Here is a 20,325-nt window from a genome sequence, read left to right as displayed (position 1 = left end):
TAAGGGTATATGTGCATATGTTTTCTTTGCTCACAAATGGCCAAATAGAAAGATGGGAGATGCCAAATTGGCTGAGGTTTGGCAAGTCCTTAAAGAAGTGACTTTAACTTCTCTTTGATAGTTTGTACACTAATGGCCTTCAGGAGTGTTAAGTTCTTGGTGGCTCAAGGTCAAAACTCTAGCTAGATAGTTTTAGCCTTGGCTGAGATCATGCTAAAATGTGCCTACTGATGACATATTTTTAAAAGTTAATTCATTTGACAGAACTTTGACCATTCTTGGCAGTGGTATAGAAATGAGGATATTGTGGAAGGAGTTGAAAAGGCTGAGGGTGGGGGTGAGTAGTGGCTTTTGTGGATATTTGATGAAACATTAGAAGGAAATGAGAAGGGAAGTTTATGATGAAAATTAACTGAACAGTGTTCCTAATACATTGCAGGCACTCAGTAAATGCTACATAAATGAGTTCAAATCAAAATAGATGCTGTAAAGTCATTCCTGTTCTGCTTTCCACAGGGCCACCTCACAACTCTCTCCCAAGACTTGAGAATTCAGAGTCTACAATCCCCCTTTTGCAGTAGGCTCCAGTGCTCAGATTACTCCTGCGGGTTTTACTTTAATCCCAGAAATCCAAACTGAGACTCAGTGCCTTAAAAACCAGGTTAGGCAAAAAATTCTCAAAATTCTACTCTCCCAGGAATAAAAATCATCAAAGGATTAAAGAGAGGTTTCCACAGCAACACAATTTCTTGACTTTTAACAGAAAATAACGCCCTATTATGGAAACTCCTACAGAAATTTCAGTTTTCTTGGAAGCCACAGACCAAGAGTTACAAGGAGACTTTTAGATCACCCATTCATTCTTCAAATCAGTAGCTATACATCCAAAAAGTATTAAGTTTTTTCAAGTGTATTTATTAGAACTCACATTCACACTCAGCTATTGCCAAAATCTACATGCTGTTTAAGTGCCAGAGGATTCAACGTATTCTAAGCTAATGTCATTCTAAAATATATCTTCCGGGGATCCCTGGGTGGCGCAGCGGTTTGGCGCCTGCCCTTGGCCCAGGGCGCGATCCTGGAGACCCGGGATCGAGTCCCACGTAGGGCTCCCTGCATGGAGCCTGCTTCTCCTTCTGCCTGTGTCTCTGCCTCTCTCTCTCTCTCTCTCTGTGATTATCATAAATAAATAAAAATTAAAAAAATATTAAAAAATAAAATAAAATCTATCTTCTCTGAGGTTTTCTTCCTTTCTCATGTTTTAGAAGAAAATTACTGATGTTCTTGCAAAATCAGAGCCAAAACCGGGGACCCCTGAAGACCTGCAGAACTTGATGAAGGACTATTTCAGCAGCAGCCGCTCAGTGATTGAATTAGAAGAACTAAACCTACCAGGTACAACCAGACTTATTTGGTTTTTTCCTTATTTTTTTTCCCCTTTCTACTCTGGGGTTAGTCATTTTAGCAAGCCTCATTGTTATTACTGTCAGCTTTCCTGATGAGGAAAAGCAAAAGCAGTGTATCTTTCCTCTACTGCATATGATACACCTAGGTATCTCGGCTGGTGAATCAATGTGTTTTCCCTGTGCTGAGACTCCTTTCCTCAACCTCATAGTTTTAACTTCCGAATGATTTCTTTATTAAGATACTGAATGGTATTTGTTCAATCTAAAGAAAGATTTGTAATTGCATTTTTTTAAAGAAAAAGCTGATTGCTGAGTGCATTTTTTTGTTTTAGCATCCTTAAAGGAGTAAGAACCCTTCGTTGAGAATAGAAGTTAAAATAAAGCACACATTCAAAAGTATAGATATGAAACATTAATTTACTCACCTTTTATAGACAAGAACTTCAGCTTTAAAAAAAAAAAAGACATATTTACTTGAGAAAGAAAGAGAGTGCACACGTTCAAGTGGCGGGAGGGGTGGAGGGAGAGAATGTCCAGCAGACTCCAATGCTGAGCAGGGACCTGAGCAGGGAGCCCAGCAAGGGGCTCCACTGGGGGTTGGGGGATTGTTCGGTGCCAGGCTCAGTCTCACCACCTGTGAGACCTGTGAAATCATGATGGAGGCTGAAACCAAGAATCAGACACTCAAACGACTGAGCCAACCAGGCACTCCAACTTTAGTGTTAATAAGCATCTTAGTTTTGTTGTGCTTATCACAGATTTCTAGTTACAGTTTGGTTTTTGTGGTAATGTTTTAGGTCCCAGGCCAGACTTTTTCAAGCAAACTATCTAAAGATAGTAATAAAATTCTGCACTTTTAGCAAAGCTGACACCTCACCCCAAAAGACTCTTAAATAAACCTATTACTGTTTGACATCTACTGCCTTAGAGTATTTATACTTAAGTTAAAAAGATATTGCAAAATTCTTAAAACAACTGAATTAATTTGAAAATATTGATACATCCTATTAACTCTTCAGAGCAGAGATTAAAGAAAAGAGATGTTACAAAATCAAACCACACAAAGTTTGGGTACCGCTCTTCCAGGAGAGCTGTTTATAGATAACAAGGGATATCTAATTATTGCTGTTGGAAAAAGTCGAGGGTAGCTTGATTTTCCTTTTCTATTACAACTATATGCCTTCTAGAGGCTTAAGAAGCTGAAAACATCCTGTTCCCTGAATTTTTATAATTCCTTTGTGATGTGCTTTTTAAAAAAATGCACATTGAGTTTGGAGACATGAGTGCCCATCTGTTTCTTTTCCAAAAGGAATACCCTTTAGGGAATTTAAGGAGTGCATTTCCACATGAGCGATATCTGGAGCTTTAGAGGCACAAAGCCCAACAGCTCCAACAGAAGTTAGAAACCACCCCTCTCTGGGCATAGTTATTTGAGGAGAGCTATGTCCTGACTGCTCTATCGCAGGAATGAAGTGTTGTAACAAAGCCTCTGTTCAAAGTTTAACTAAAGTTGACTCAGTGGTTGCTTTTTCCTTCCAGTTCTTTGTTAGAGTATACCTCCAACTCCAGAAGGATAAGTATACCTCCTTAGCACTCTTCTGTGAGATCGTGGGACTGCTGCTACTCTGTATACTTATGGAACATTATAAATATTAGTTTCCTGGTATTGTAGAGATATAGAGGTCAGAAGAAACCTTTAAAAGTCACTTGAGTTCCATAGTAAGTTTACACTATATTATTGCTCTATTACAGTTCAGTTACGTAGTTAAATAAGAATGTATGGTCATAGGTTGGTTTAGGAAGGAAGGAAGATGTTAAATAAACTTTTATAGACAAAAAGAAAAGGTTTTTATTTTCAGTTAAGAAATTAAGCCCTTCTGAGACATAGTGAATAATGCATTCTGAGAATGTTTGGGAGAAAAGACCCCAGTTGCTACATACGAGACTAAGGACAGAGAGGAAGTCCATAGTAGGTGAGAGGAGGGACACACTGGATTATTTCGAACAGGCAGAGGCAGAAGCATAAATATAAGGTGAATACAGATAATGAAGTACTGTTCCTATTAGTTTGCTGAATGTCTAACTTGGTTCTGATTTGAGGTTATTTGTGTCTGTAGGGCAAGAACATGTCTTTTCAGTTAATATTGTTCACTGTACATTGTTAATGTCATACACATGGGCACTTAATTAGTTTTGAGGCAGGAATTTCTTGGAGTTAACTCAGCTGTCCTCCTGAGAGCTGCAGTGTGATTTAGATCAGGGCTAAAATGCCTGTAGGCTAGCAGCAACTGAATCACCCAAGAACTTAAAAAACAAATTCCCAGGCCCACCCCAAAGGAATTCTGACTTACTAACAAAAGGAGTCCGTCCCAGCAATCTGGATCTTTCGTAAAGTTCTCCAGGTGAGGTTAATCATATGGAGGCTTGGGAAATTACAGTTTTAAAGACCATCAAAGGCTCTACAGCTGTATAGGAAGCAACATCTTTGAAGTTAACTCACAAAATGTGAGTTGTATATGCTGGGTCACAATATAAATGTCATTTAATTTAGTAATAGCTTACTCCTGAGCACTCTTCTGTATTTATAGAAAGCCTTTTTCTTGTAGAAAGAATTAGAGTGGTAAACTTGATTTTGCTTTTTTTATACATCTTGGATGTAGTTAATAATGCTACATAATTGCTAGACTGTGATAGTCCTTGGTTGAGCAAGGCCCCTATATTTTATTTCAGTGTTATATTGTCTTTTACTGTGGTGTTGTATTGTGTTTTGATACGTTATTCCCACTTTTTTGTTTGTTTATAATACTATTTATTTAAACAAATTATAATAATTTGTTTATAATATGCTACAGTATTTATATCCTTAATGGAAGTACATCTAAAATCTGCTGTGTGAAGTTTTTGAGTTAATCTTCTTTGTAAAACAGCAATTTATTATTCATGCAATGGGTTTTTTTTTATTGGAGTTCAGTTTGCCAACATATAGCATAACACCCAGTGCTCATCTCGCCAAGTGCCCCCCCTCAGTGTCCGTCACCCAGTCACCCCAACCCCCCACCCACCTCCCCTTCCACTACCCCTTGTTCATTTCCCAGAATTAGGAGACTCTCGTGTTTTGTCACCCTCTCTGATATTTTCACTCATTTTCTCTCCTTTCCCTTTATTCCCTTTCACTATTTTTTATATTCCCCAAATGAATGAGACCATATAATGTTTGTCCTTTTCCGATTGACTTACTTCACTCAGCATAATACCCTCTAGGTCCTTCCACATCGAAGCAAATAGTGGGTATTTGTCGTTTCTAATGGCTGAGGAATATTCCATTGTATACATAGACCACAGCTTCTTTATCCATTCATCTTTCGATGGACACCGAGGCTCCTTCCACAGTTTGGCTATTGTGGACATTGCTGCTATAAACATCGGGGTGCAGGTGTCCCGGCGTTTCATTGCATCTGTATCTTTGGGGTAAATCCCCAGCAGTGCAATTGCTGGGTCATAGTGCAGATGTATTTTTAACTGTTTGAGGAACCTCCACACAGTTTTCCAGAGTGGCTGCGCCAGTTCACATTCCCACCAACAGTGCAAGAGGGTTCCCCTTTCTCTGCACCCTCTCCAACATTTGTTTCCTGCCTTGTTAATGTTCCCCATTCTCAAAGTGTGAGGTGGTATCTCATGGTGGTTTTGATTTGTATTTCCCTGATGGCCAGTGATGCGGAGCATTTTCTCATATGCTTGTTGGCCTTGTCTATGTCTTCCTCTGTGAGATTTCTGTTCATGTCTTTTGCCCATTTCATGATTGGGTTGTTTGTTTCTTTGCTGTTGAGTTTAATAAGTTCTTTATAGATCTTGGAAACTAGCCCTTTATCTGATACGTCATTTGCAAATATCTTCTCCCATTCTGTAGGTTGTCTTTTAGTTTTGTTGACTGTTTCTTTTGCTGTGCAGAAGCTTCTTTTTTTTTTTTAATTTTTATTTATTTATGATAGTCACAGAGAGAGAGAGAGAGGCAGAGGCACAGGCAGAGGGAGAAGCAGGCCCCATGCACCGGGAGCCCGACGTGGGATTCGATCCCGGGTCTCCAGGATCGCGCCCTGGGCCAAAGGCAGGCGCCAAACCACTACACCACCCAGGGATCCCTATGCAGAAGCTTCTTGATGAAGTCCCAATAATTCATTTTTGCTTTTGTTTCTTTTGCCTTCACGGATGTATCTTGCAAGAAGTTGCTGAGGCCAAGTTCAAAAAGGGTGTTGCCTGTGTTCTCTTCTAGGATTTTGATGGAATCTTGTCTCACATTTAGACCTTTCATCCATTTTGAGTTTATCTCTGTGTATGGTGTCAGAGAATGGTCTAGTTTCATTACTCTGCGCGTGGCTGTCCAATTTTCCCAACACCACTTATTGAAGAGACTGTCTTTTTTCCAGTGGATAGTCTCTCCTGCTTTGTAGAATATTAGTTGACCATAAAGTTGAGGGTCCACTTCTGGATTCTCTGTTCTGTTCCATTGATCTATGTGTCTGTTTTTGTGCCAGTACCACACTGTCTTGATGACCACAGCTTTGTAGTACAACCTGAAATCTGGCATTGTGATGCCTCCAGATATGGTTTTCTTTTTTAATATTCCCCTGGCTATTCGGGGTCTTTCCTGATTCCACACAAATCTTAAGATGATTTGTTCCAACTCTCTGAAGAAAGTCCATGGTATTTTGATAGGGATTGCATTAAATATGTAAATTGCCCTGGGTAGCATAGACATTTTCACAATATTAATTCTTCCAATCCATGAGCATGGAATATTTTTCCATCTCTTTGTGTCTTCTCAATTTCTTCCAGAAGTGTTCTGTAGTTTTTAGGGTATAGATCCTTTACCTCTTTGGTTAGGTTTATTCCTAGGTATCTTAGGCTTTTGGGTGCAATTGTAAATGGGATTGACTCCTTAATTTCTCTTTCTTCAGTCTCATTGCTAGTGTATAGAAATGCCACTGATTTCTGGGCATTGATTTTGTATCCTGCCACACTGCCGAGTTGCTGTATGAGTTCTAGCAATCTTGAAGTGGAGTCTTTTGGGTTTTCTATGTACAGTATCATGTCATCTGCGAAGAGGGAGAGTTTGACTTCTTCTTTGCCAATTTGAATGCCTTTTATTTCTTTTTTGTTGCCTGATTGCTGAGGCTAGAACTTCTAGTGCTATGTTGAATAGCAGTGGTGAGAGTGGACATCCCTGTCTTGTTCCTGATCTTAGGGGAAAGGCCCCCAGTGTTTCCCCATTGAGAATGATATTTGCTGTGGGCTTTTCGTAGATGGCTAAGATGCTGAGGAATGTTCCCTCTATCCCTACACTCTGAAGAGTTTTTATCAGGAATGGATGCTGTATTTTGTCCAATGCTTTCTCTGCATTTATTGAGAGGATCACATGGTTCTTGTTTTTTCTCTTGCTGATATGATCAATCACATTGATTGCTTTACGAGTGTTGAACCAGCCTTGCATCCCAGGGATAAATCCCACTTGGTCATGGTGAATAATCTTCTTAATGTATTGTTGGATCCTATTGGCTTATTCCCACTCTTCCTCAATCTACACTCCTCTTTACTTTTCCATAGCATTCACTCTAATGTGTTAATACATGCTTTTAAATATGTATATTTGATGGTAAAATGTCATATTGTTGTATGGGTGTACATTTTACAATTTATCTAAATGATGTGCTGAATTTCTCATTCTGTTTCTTTCCTCACTGAGCACTTTTTTGAGATATGCCGGTATGGCCTTGTGCATATGGAGTTCACTGCTTCTAAATGCTATGTAGCACATATGGTCATTGATTTTTCTCAGATACAGACACTGAGGTTGCTTTCTGCCCCCTGCTATCACAAATAATGCTAGGATGAATATACTTGTATATGTCTCTTATAGACCACGTAAGACTGTCTTTCCATTCTTTACTCAGGAATGTAATCATGGGGTCATAGGGTATACACAACTTAATTTTACCACTTTCTAGAATAGCTATTACCAGTTTACACCTCACCTACATTTCACAAGAGGCTTATTACCCTACATTCTTCACAATACTTAGTATTATACATCTTTCTAATAACTGCCATTCTAATGTGTGTGTAAAGTATTATCCCATCATTGTAATATGCCCTTCTAGGATGACTAGTTTGAGCATCTGTACATAGATTTGTTAGCTGTTCCCCCTTTATCTTTGTATATTGCCTGTTCTATGGATTTGAAAAATAAACATGCTTCATTAGTCATTGAATGATAGAACAAGCTTCTATTTCATTACTCTAAGAAATTATAGACAGTTAAAAGTTTACTTGTTCTTATTGCTGCTGTTGCTTTAAATACTGAACAACACTTTCAAATATATAATGAGCCCTCATTCACTAATGTTTTACAATATTTTTCAAGAAGGCACAATTCACAATGAACCTATTTTGATCATGTGTGTTTTTGCAAAATCCTCTACAAAACATGTTTGTTGTGTTCTAGACTCCTGTTTTCTCAAGGCCAATGATTTGACTCATAGTCTTTCATCATACCTAAGAGAAAGTAAGTAAACTCTAATTTTCTTTTAAATTCTTCACCAACTTGTTATTACTCCATTTAAACATAAGATCCATCTCTTTAAAAACTTTTAAAACTACATTTAAAAGCAGAACTTTCCACCTCAAATGGATTTGAAATGGAGGTTTTTCTTAATCTTGATATTAATTTCTGTTTATTTAAGCTTATTCTTGTTTTGCTCTGGCTTTGATTATTTGGGTTTTAGTCTCATTTTTGGTTTATAATACATTAGAAGTATTGATATAGGAATCCAGAGAATAATTAAGTGTTCTAGTTCCAAGACCCTCACTAATTTGCTGTTTGATCTGGGACAGATCTCTGAGTACTCTTCTGGGACTTGATTTTGTTATCTGAAAGATAAGGAAGTTGGACATGTGATCTCTATTCTAGCTGTAAAATTCTGAAATTCTGTTCACATGCTCAGAACTCAGACCATGGATATTTACTGCACAATCTGATTTCATCTTTTCAATATATATTGTATGTAGCCAGTAATAAGCTAAATATTATTCATATTAGGTAGTCACCTATTTGTGGTTGACAATGAAATAATTTAGATATAGAGATTTAACATTCTTTTTTCAAACTCAAATCAGCTCTGATGACACTCAACTTGAGTTCATAAACCCTTCTCCGCCTCAAATTCAGCAAGTATAAATATAGGTAATAGTAGAATCAACCTCACTGGATTGTGAGAACAGTGTTCATGTTTAATAAATACTTGCTATTTTTAAATGTCATTTCCATTTTTATCTTGAGTGTTTCTTTAAAATTTAACATTATTGAATCAGAGTTCTTTTCCTATTTAGTCTTTGCCTTCAAGCATCAAACATAAATTATCAAAAATGTATTATTCCAGCCTTTTTTTTTACTTGGTCCTAAAACTAGTCACATTTAGCTACTTGGCATATTATGTGTTTTATGTTATAAGTTAATGATATTTCATTTTAATCTAATATCTAGAATAGCCAGAGAATAGAATCTGGACAGTACTTATTATATTTTACTTTAATTAAACACTAACAAAGAATAATTAAAGAATACTCAATTTTAGGGGCCCTATTTTCCTATATTTAGAGTAAAACTTTTCTTATGGTCTTTTTTCAGTCTGCCCTAAGTGGGTAAAACTTCGGAAAAACCATAATGAGAAGAAATCGGTTCTGATGCTGATCATCTGCAGCTCTGCTGTCCGGGCCTTGGAGCTCATTAGGTTAGACACTTCACCTATTTGTTTTGTAAGCATTTTCTGAGTAACTGATATGTGTCAAGCTGATGTGTTCTATGCTAGAGATGCAACAATGCATAAAACAGACGGAATCCCTTCTGTCATGGAACTTACTTTCTAGTGAGGGAGATAGGCAACAAACAAGTACATATACGTTACAATGTCAGATAATGTTGAGTTATATAAGAAAAAGTAAAATATGGCAAAGGGATAGAGGGGGTTGAGGGGTTACTTTTAAAAAGAGTTGTCACAGTAAGCTTCTCTAAGGAGATTGACATTGAGCAGAGACATGAAAAAAGTGAAGGAGAATACCAAGCAGATATCTAGAAGAAAAGCATTACAGATAGACTGGACAGTAAGCACAAAAAGGCCCTGAGATGTGATGGTTTTGGAAGATTTTGAGCCGAGGAGTCTTATGATCTGAATTCAAAAGGATCACTTTCTCTGCTGTGTGGAGAACATATGTTATAGAGGGCAAGAGTAAAAGCAATGAAATAATATAACTGATTGGAAAAAATAATGGAAGAAAAGATCTAATTTAAAAGGATAACAAGAAAAAAATAGAACAAGTAATAAACTTACCAAAATCTATATAAAGAAAGTATTACATAAGTAACTCAGATTTTTTTTTTTTAAGAGGGAGTGAGGGCAGAGGGAGAAAAAGAGAGAGAATCTTAAGCAGGTTCCATGCCCAGCATAGAGCCTGATGTGGGCCTCGATCTCACAACCCTGAGATCTCAACCTGAGCCGAAATCAAGAGCTGGATGCTTAACTCAGTAAGCTACATAAGTGCTCTGTGACTCAGAAGATCTTGAACAAAAGGGCATACCATGTCGTTGAATAGGAAGGGTCAATATAGAGGCACCTGGGTGGCTCAGTTGGTTAACTCTCTGTCTTCAGCTCAGGTCATGGTCCCAAGGTGCTGGGATGAAGCCCCTCATTAGGCTTCCTGCTCAGTGGAGAGTCTGTTCGTCTCTCTCCCTCTGCCACTGCCCCTGCTTGTACTTGTTTGTGCGCTCTTTCTCTCTCTCTCTCTCTCTCTCTCTCTCTCTCTCTCTCTCTGTCAAATAAATAAATAAAAATCTTTAAAAAGGTGGGAAGGGAAGAGTCAATATTGTAAAGATGTCTGTTTTACCTAGAATAATTATAAATTTCACAGATTCCCAATATAACCCCAATAGAATTGGTTTTCTAGCCAGATAAGCTAAAGTTCAAATTTTTAAAAGAAGCTAAGCTCATAAGAGAAAACCCAGAAGAAAAGTGGCTGGAGAAACTCTGATAAAGAGTATTAGAGGATACTATGCCTTCAGTATTATCAGATTACCAATAGATATATATTACCAAGTCTCACTTACTAAAACAGTATGGAACTGGCATATGCATGCCAGATCACACCAGGGGAACGGAATTGGAAGTCCAGAAGTAGGCCCATATGCCTATGAAAGCCTAACATATGGCAAAGGTGACAAATCAGTAGGGAAAGATGGATTATTTAATAAATGGTGTTGGAACAACTGGGTAGCCATCTGGAAAAGTAAAGTTGGATCCCTATCTCACTTCTTATACCAAGGTAAATTCAAATAGACTGAAATTTTTAATATAAAAATTATGTTTTAAAGATAATTTGTCAGTGCTTTACTAAGTGCTTTCACATACCCTTTCATTTAGTTTAGTTTTTGTAGGAAAAAAGAAAATGCTTCCACTGGATCAGTGGTAACATTGAGCTTTCAGAGAAGAGACATCAGAATAAAATGGAATTTACTAATGGAACTAGCCCTCTTCCAGAGCCAGGCTCTGCACCAGGCTTTGACAGGAGACAAAACAAAGGAAAATCCAAGTCCTGGAGAAAATAAATTAACGTTCAAATGTAGACTCTCAGTAGTTATTTAGCATCTATTTTTCTAAACAAACTAATCTGATTACAAATTTAGAAAAGTCGTTTTTAAATTCTTCAAAATCTCCTTTCCCCATGAGGCACACACATTAAATTGTATCACACAGGCTTTCAGCAAAACAAAAGTGTTCCATGCAACTATTTCCTCTCTAAACACAATTGATCTTCAAGACTCCAACTGTTTTTGGGTAGCTGTACTTGCTGGTTCTGAAATCATAGTAGTTCACATTGACTTTTCAGTGTTTTAAAAACTACCACCACAGAACTCATTTCAGTTCAAATATTAATGGCAAAGAGGTTGGCCTGGGGATGGCCTCTTAAAAACAAGCCGTCACATTGATTTGAGCTTTCACTATACATAAATACCTTTCCAAAGGGCATAAAAGCACTATGTTGTCACACTTCATTTACCAATTCTGTGTTCTTCTGTGTCTTTGGTAATATTATGATCCACTTCAAGGTTAGGTGATTTGCAGAAAGGGATTTCTGAGCTAGCACAACAAGCCCTATTCATAAATACTAATGGTAAATAATTCTAACTTTTGTAAGAGTATCTTTTCTTTTGAGGACCATGAATTAATGTTAAATATGTCCCCTAAACTGTCATCCTATTTAGATAAAAGTAGGAGATTGCTCTGATTGAAATACATAAGGCTTTCTTCTTCTCTCACAGTTTAAAAATAAATTCCCTGCCAGGGATCTGAAATCAGAAATCCTATATTACAGATGAAGGGCAGATACATATGTTTCAGTTATCAAGGAAACTTGAGTAGAGTTAACCTTGTGTATGAAAAGTCAAAGCCAACCCAGATACGTGCCTGAATTAAAGGCTTCCTCACTTTCCTTCCAGAGATGGGCTGACCTGAAAATCTCAGAAGTTTTTGCGTCTGTGTATATATAAACATGCACATGCTCTCAGTTATACACATAAATACACATACTCTCTTTAAAGCAAGACATAAAACTTAAGTAGTCAAAGTGGCCCTCAATGAGTAAGTTTTCTTAGGCATTGATCTTTTTTTTTCCTTAGGTCGATGACAGCATTCAGAGGAGACAGCAAAGTTATGAAATTATTTGCAAAACACATAAAGGTAAGCAAGGCCCTGTGGGTCCTGATGGGGAATGTAAGTTATCTAAGGGCCACTCCTTGGTTTTTCTTATCTCCTTAGCAGGTGTTTTCTTTGATGCCTCCTTATATAACATATTTAACAGCTGTTCTGGTGTTCTTTACATTCCCTGCCTCTGCATGCCCACCTGCCCCAACAATAGTTGCTTCTCTGTGCTCCACAATTCCTGCCTAGGAGCTGAGGTTTGACCCCTGGGTTCTTTGAAGATGTACCAATTTTACAGAGTGATGCTTTTCTGTCTGTTAATTAACCTTCTTTGCACCGGAAGTTGGGCCTAAACAAAGGTAGCCCCATTTACTTTTTTACTTCCTTAACTTTTAAATATAGCGCCTATGATCACTTTCTAATGACTCTTCTTTTCTTTCAACTCTTCCATCTTGGAAAAATAGGTCCAGGAGCAGGTAAAGCTGCTGGAGAAGCGTGTTGTACACCTGGGTGTCGGAACACCAGGGAGGATTAAAGAACTCATTAAACAAGGTATGAAGAGAGGCATTGATATGCCTACTCAGAACTAGGAGTTTCCCTTAACCCCATGTGAATTTAAGAAACTGCGTTTGTAATGTAGTGAAACCAGACTTCTGTGTTAATTTGGGAGTTGGAAATAGTCTTTTGTCAGTAAAGCTGGCCAGCATAAGTATAATGCAATAGGGAATAGTAAGGATTGTGGCAAACTGCAGTTCCAGTTGCTTTTTAAGCAAGTTAGTGGATCCACAATTCATTCCACCAATTTGCAACCTCCAGAATTTGTAGAGCTGGATGAGTTGAGTATTTCCCTCTTAATTAATTGAATCTTAGTTTCCCAAGACTCCTATTTCAGTTGAAGGCTTTTGTATAAAACATGTTGAAACAAAAATGCAGTTTCAATGGATGAAATATAGGTATCCTAGAATATTTCTCCCAGATGCATTTCTCTTTTAGTACTTTACCCAGAAAGTATTCCAGACAGCATCCACCAGCGGGTTTTTATAATTTCTTGGCTCTCTCAAAGTCAGTAGCCTAAAACCTGTTAATCTGCTGATGATCTTATTACCTATTTTACCTGCCAGACGATTAAAGATTTCTTTTCAATAATCATTTCCAAATTACTTATTTAATACACTAATAGAACTTTGTTTTGTAACTGGAGCTTTTCCTAGATTTTTTTATATATCTAAAAGAAATGTGTTCATCAATGTAATAGCTCAGTATAGAGCTGGTCATTTGCCAAGAAGCAAACAAAAGCTTAAAATACTAATGTTTCCTTCCAGATGAAAATCATCCAGGGTTAAATGAACCCACTATATACAAAAGTCTGCAATTACAAAGAAGTAACAAACTTGGCAGCCCCGGACAAGGAAAGGAAATATTTTTTGAGTTCATACTTGCACTGGTGCTACGCTAAACATTCCTAGGTATCTCATTAAATATTCATGGCACCCTTGCAGTCTAACATTTTTATTTCTGAATAAAACTCTGATGCTAAAAAAAAAAAAAAAAAAAAAAAAAAACTCTGATGCTCTGAAGGGTTAAGTGGCTCTCCCACAGTCTCTCAGTCTAGGCCTTCCTAGTTCCACAGCTTTTCCCTCTCAAGGAGCTCCTGATCCTTGAAGAAATAAATATACATGGAAGGAGATTGACAACATGAGGCAGTATATGCCAAGGGCCAAATGAGCATTTCCAAGTCCTATAGGGGTTGAAATTTATGGAGGTTGAATCTGAATGGAAGGCTTTGCAGAGACATAATGGTCTTTAACTGATCTCAGAAGTATGAGGATTGAAATAGGATCTTTGAAGTATGGAGATATGAGAAAAGCAATTAAGAATGGTGAAACTGCTGAATCAGAAGAGCACGCAGATACATATAATTGAGATACAGCGTTGAGGTTAAAGCCCCTCTTATGGATTCAGACCTTCAGAGTCAAATCCCAGATCCAGCAACTGGCCAGTTACTTAACCTTTCCAAATCTCAAATGACAGGGATAGTGGTAGTATCTTCCTCAAAGGATTGGTATAATAATAAAGTGCCAATAAAAAGTTTGCCACAATGAGTTTTACACCCTAAGAAATACAACGCTAGGGATGCCTGAGTGGCTCAGCAGTTGAGCGCCTGCCTGCCTTCGGCCCGGAATGATCCTGGAGTCCTGGGATTGAGTCCCGCGTCGGGCTCCCTGCATGGAGCCTGCTTCTCACTCTGCCTGTGTCTATGCCTCTCTCTGTGTGTGTCTCATGAATAAATAAATAAAATCTTTAAAAAAAAAATACAATGCTAATTTTTATTGTTTATGAAAGAGACCAACTTTCTTGTTTGAAAACTTCCTGGGCTTTAGTAGCCAGTGATTCAACTGGAAAGAAAGTCAGAGTGTGGAGGGAGGATCTTGAACACTAAGCTGAAGAGTTGGGATTTTTGCCTTAGGGACATGAGAGGGCATTGAAGTGAAGGGACAGATGAGATGTGCTCATAGGAAATCTGCGAGACACAGAGTTAGAAGAGATTGGCTGGGTAGCAGGTGGACCTTGCCTCTCCCACAGCTCTTAGCTAAAGATTCACCTCATCCCTGCCTAGAATCCAGGTGGTTCTTTGTGTGTCTCTAGGCCACCCATGAATAAGGTCACTCTTCTCCATATTAAAAAAGAGAAAGGGAGAGAGAGGGAACAAAGCTGTATAGATTGTTGAAATTTGATTTTCATAGAGTTGTGAGGTCTCAGTGGAGAGATTTAATAATGGAGATTTTCTAACAATCAGAGCTTTTTAACAATGCAAAAAGGTATAGAAAAGAAAATAAATCACTTTAGAGATAATCACTTGTTAGTTAATATTGAATATATTTCCTTTAGTCTTTTTTCTATGCATTTATATATTTAGTTTTATAAGTGGAGATCAAACTGTTTATCATAATTTTTTAACTTGTGTTTTCTACCTAACATATCTTAGGAAGATTTTCGTTGGCATGAAAATTTTAATTTTTCATTTTTAATGGCTATATAATATTCTACATAATATTGTACGTTTTTTTACAGTTTTATTGAGACATAATTGACATATAACATTGTATTAGTCCAGTGTGTACAATATGACTTTATACATATATAGTGAAATGATTACCACAATAAGTTTAGTTAACATCAGTCACCTTGAATAGTTATAAATTTTTTTTCTTATGATGAGAACTCTTAAGATCTCCTCTCTTACTACGTTTCAAATGCACAATACAGTATTAACTGTAGTCACTGTGGTGTACATTACATCCCTAGAACTTATTTACCTTACAAGTAGAAGTTTTTACCTTTTGAACACTTTCACCCATTTTCCCCCACAACCCCCACCATTGACAACCACCAATGTGTTCTCTGTATCTATGAGTTAGGTTTCTTAGATACCACATATAAGTGAGATGATACAGTATTTGTCCTTCTCTGTCTGACTTATTTCACTTAGTGTAATGTTCCCAGGATTCATCCCTATTTTCACAAATGACGGGATTTCCTTCCTTTTTATGGCTGAATAGTATTTCTGTGTGTGTGTGTGTGTGTGTGTGTGTGTGTGTGTGTGTGTGTGTGTGACACATATCTCCATTTCTTCATTCATTTGTTGATGGACCCTGCGGGTTGTTTCTATGTCTTGGCTATTATAAATAATGCTGCAGTAACACAGGGATGCAGATATCTTTTTGAGCTAGTGAGTTTGTTTCCTTTGAGTATATACCCAGAAGTGGAATTGCTAGATCATACGGTAGTTCTGTTATCAATTTCCTCCCTACTACTTTCCATAGCAGCTGCACCAATTTACATTCTTACCAACAGTACACAACAGGTCACTTTTCTTCATATCCTCTCCAACACTTATTATTTCTTGTGGGTTTTTCTGGTAATAACCATCCTAACAGGTGTGAGGTAATATTTCATTGTGGTTTAAAATTGCACTTCCCTGATAATCAGTGATGCTGAGCACCTTTTCATGTACTTGTTAGCTATTTGAATGTCTTCATTGGAAAGATATCTATTCATTTCCTCTGACTTTTAATTCAGATTTGTGTTTTTTGCTGATTTGCAGAAGTTCTTTATGTATTTTGGATATTTATCCCAATTTATATTGTTTTTTTAGCAATTCAATTATGGTAGGATAACTGGATTATTTCTAATTTTTCCTAATATAAATAATACTGCAATGATCATCTTTGCAAGTAACTATAAGTTTCTCTCTCTCTTTTTTAAGATTTTGTTTTTAAGTCCTCTCTACACCTAATGTGGGTCTTGAACTTACAACCCCAAGATTAAGAGTCATATACTTTCTGACTAAGCCAGTCTGGCACCCCATTAACTATATTTAAGTTTCTAATGTATTTATTGGGCTATGTCATGGAAAGAAAATTATTTTACCAAATAGCAAGCATTTTAAAGCTCCTATTAGATAATGCTCAAGTACCTTCCTGATAGGTTGTACCTTTTTGCTCTCCCATTAACAGTAAATTATTTTTAAGGGAAAACTACCAACCCACTGTCCTTCTCAATTTATCGTTTTTAATTTCGCAGAGAGAATTTTAAATAAGAGGTATTACGGGGGCACCTAGGTGGCTCAGTTGGTTAAGCTTCCAACTCTTGACTTAGGCTCAGGTCTTAATCTCAGGGTCACGGATCGAGCACTGTGTCAGGGCATGCTCAGCACAGAGGCTGCTTGAGCTTGTCTGCCTCTGCCCTTCCCCCCAGCTGGGCGCTTGGGCAAGCATTCTCTCTCTCTCTCTCTCTCTCTCTCAAATAAATAAATAAAATATTTAAATAAATAAGAGGCATTATAATTATAAAAAGAATGAGGGGCGCCTGGGTGGCTCGATCAGTTAAGCAACTGCCTTCAGCTGAGGTCATTATCTCGGGGTCCTGGGATCGAGCCCCATGTTGGTCTCTCTGCTCAGTGGGGAGCCTATTCTTCCTCTTCCTCTGCTGCTCCCCTGCTTGTGCGCTCTCCCTCTCTCTCTCTCTGTCAAATAAATCTTTAAAGAAGAAGAGGAAGAAGAAGGAAAAGTCTCTTAGGCAGAAGGGGAAATACTGAAATAATCACAGAAAAAAGTTGAGGGGAAGTGCTGCAGAGTCAAGAAAGGCTTTCGTTATGTTTCCACATGTAACAGGAAACAGATTGGGGCAATAGGAAGAACATGGGGAGTGGGAAAAACTAACCCAACTCTGAGACCTCTGAGGAACAGACAATCCCTGAGGTCCCCTCCAGCGCCACATTCCATAACCATCTCTAGATAGATAGGAAGATAGTAGAAATGGAGTCCTTAAGTGGTTTACTAGCCTTCTCAAATGATAACGGACTTTGAATAAAAGTTATTCATATTTACTTCCTTTTCTGTCTAAAATTAACCACTGGGGATCCCTGGGTGGCGCAGCGGTTTAGTGCCTGCCTTTGGCCCAGGGGCGATCCTGGAGACCTGGGATCGGATCCCACGTCGGGCTCCTGGTGCATGGAGCCTGCTTCTCCCTCTGCCTGTGTCTCTGCCTCTCTCTCTCTGTGTGACTATCATAAATACATAAAAATTAAAAAATAAAATAAAATTAACCACTGAGCCCCAGCCTCATCCTCTGTCCATTCACCTCCTCATAATCATTCACATTCCATTGGACTCAGCTCCTCTGAAGGCCCACACCCAAACTGCACTTCACCCTCCCGGGCTTCAGGAGATGGAGGCTTGGGATTGATTCTTTGCCAGCACTTGAGCAATTGACAAACTTAGCAGCTTCTCTGCTTCCCTCAGAATCAGTGATAAGATTATAAGGAAAGCAATCTCAGGGTGCTGCATTTGTTTTCCATCAGGAAAGCGTTGGCTGCATTCAGTGTGTAGAGATTAGTTGCTGGGGGAGAGGACAGCAAATGAGGCAAAAAGCAACTAGGAGACTAAAAAGTAATTTGAATAAACTTCTGTCATAAGGTCTTTGCTGTAGTAACTCTCTGTTTCTTTTAGGTGGCCTTAATTTGAACCCCTTAAAGTTCCTGGTTTTTGACTGGAACTGGAGAGATCAGAAGTTGAGGAGGATGATGGACATTCCCGAGGTACCGTGTAACGAGCAATTGCCTTTAATCCTTTTTTCTTCAACTTGAACTTGAGTTCAAACACAGTAATAAAGTCATTGACATGAGGAGCCAGCACATTCTGGCCATTGAAATGATTTCTAGCTTTTAACTCTGAAGTAACTACAATTACAGAGTCCATCTCACTCCCTTAGACCTCACTGTATCCTTTCCATGTGTTTTATAGGAATCAGCTTTGTTTTTTCATTAAATGACCAATGGCCTCCACCCCACTGGGGGCCACATCTATGCTGTACCTTTGAGAAACAGGAAGACCTGGAGGACTTGCCCATTTTTGTGTGCCTTGCTTTAGAGACATAGCCATCTTTGTCTTTCATTCTTATAAATGCATGAGGAAGCAGGGGCATAAACTTGCCTCAGGGCCCACATCTCCCTCACCCAAAACTCACTTAAGATAGAGGGCTATTTTGTTTTTTGGGAGGTGGGGAAATTATTTTGATGTCTCAGTGGATTAAAACTGATTGAATGCCTTTGTGGCCACAGCATTAGATTATTATATACTTATGAAAGTAATCCACTGTCATTAAAATGTGAAAAATGTATTTGCCATCTACTATGTATCATGGGGCTAATTTTTCATTCTAGCCTGCTGTTTAGAAGTATCTGTTGGGGAGAAGAGGGTTTGTCCAATAATAAAAATGGCTGCCAATCACCAATTAACCATGGCAGTAACTATCAGAGAGATTTGGAATTAATCCTCCAAACATGCTGAGTAAATTAATTTACCATATAAAACTATATCCCCAGAATGACCAACCTGATTATGATTGATCAGTACAAGTTAAAAGACAATTTTTTCAAACACAAACACACACACACACACACACACACACACCCTGAGCTCTGAACTGATTTTTTAAAACTAGTTTAACAAATTTGATGTTAGCACATAAGGCCATAGTTGATTATTTCAGTTGTAATGTGAAATCTGAGTAATCCACTCTAAGTTTTCTAATTATAATAATAATGAGAAATTGTGTCAAAAAAAACTTTGTCATCCATAGTTATTTGTATTATGTTGATGTCATCATTATCAGCTATCCTATATTGAAATATATGTGCAATCTAGCCATACTTTGGGTATTTTGAGACCCCTTTGTATAAGATTTCTTTCATGAGATTTTATTTTGAATGGTTACAAGAGGGCCCTCTAATGAAACTGATGTTTTATTTAGTACCTCTTCCTTTACTTAAGTAAATACTTTAATTCTGCATAAAATGTAGTTTAGGATTTTTGCCCTCCTTGATTATGGCCATGACAGCTACACAATTACCAGGAAGTCCAGATGGCTGAATTTATTCACCAAGACCATCTTTGCTTGATCTTAACTTTATTTTTTTTTTCTTTTCTCTCATTTAGATAAGAAAGGAGGTTTTTGAACTTCTGGAAATGGGAGTCCTCAGTCTGTGCAAATCAGAATCTTTGAAGCTGGGCCTTTTCTAAGTCTGGGTTCTAATGAAAATTTCAGCTTTTATGCTGGGATTTTCATCTCATTTAATAGCTCTGGAATATTGCAAGGACTCAGTAAACATCAGCTATTGTTTTATTATGTTAACTGCATCACCAGATGAATCACTAGAAATTTTTGGTGGAGATTCTTTGACAAAAATAAAGCTGTCCTTCGCCAACTTCTCTGTATAATAAAGTATCACCAGCCTGTATATGATTTTTGTTGAGCAGACTGAGTTTTTCCTTCACCAGCTGGCCTCTAATGTTACCATGCAGAAGGAAGGAGCAGCTGGGCAACCTTAGCCAAGCCACTTCCCTCTCTGAGCCTCGGTTTCATCAGCTGCAAAATGAGAATGGTACCTCCTAGGATTGTTGAGGCATCTGTGTGATGGTGCTCATGGAACAGTTTTCTAAACTAAAGCCTGGTCCCAGTGCAAAGGGTGGCAGTGGTAGTGATAGAAGCAGTTGCAAATATATGTAACACTTTACAAATGCATGAAAGACGACAACATAACTACAACTATCTTAATTATTTTTTACCTTTTTATCTTATAATAATCTCAGATTTACAGAAAATATCTGGTA

The 20,325-nt window shown here is 37.9% G+C and overlaps 1 protein-coding gene across 9 annotated transcripts in view; it reads left to right on the top strand.

Annotated features, from left to right (window-relative positions):
* Positions 1-19,957, top strand: part of COL8A1 (collagen type VIII alpha 1 chain) — a 536,056-nt gene extending 516,099 nt beyond the window's left edge. For all 9 annotated transcript variants that reach the window (XM_072812443.1, XM_072812442.1, XM_072812450.1 and 6 more), the window contains 7 exons: positions 1,266-1,395; positions 7,906-7,965; positions 9,088-9,190; positions 12,130-12,190; positions 12,616-12,703; positions 18,163-18,251; positions 19,651-19,957. In XM_072812443.1, the coding sequence (XP_072668544.1) occupies positions 1,266-1,395; positions 7,906-7,965; positions 9,088-9,190; positions 12,130-12,190; positions 12,616-12,703; positions 18,163-18,251; positions 19,651-19,734 (615 nt within the window). In that variant the 3' untranslated portion in view covers positions 19,735-19,957. The remainder of the gene's footprint in view (positions 1-1,265; positions 1,396-7,905; positions 7,966-9,087; positions 9,191-12,129; positions 12,191-12,615; positions 12,704-18,162; positions 18,252-19,650) is intronic.
* The last annotated feature ends 368 nt before the right edge of the window (positions 19,958-20,325 follow it).

Source organism: Canis lupus, chromosome 35 (genome assembly GCF_048164855.1).
Source record: "Canis lupus baileyi chromosome 35, mCanLup2.hap1, whole genome shotgun sequence".
Taxonomy (NCBI): Eukaryota; Metazoa; Chordata; class Mammalia; order Carnivora; family Canidae; genus Canis; species Canis lupus.
This window is presented reverse-complemented; position numbering and strand designations above follow the sequence as displayed.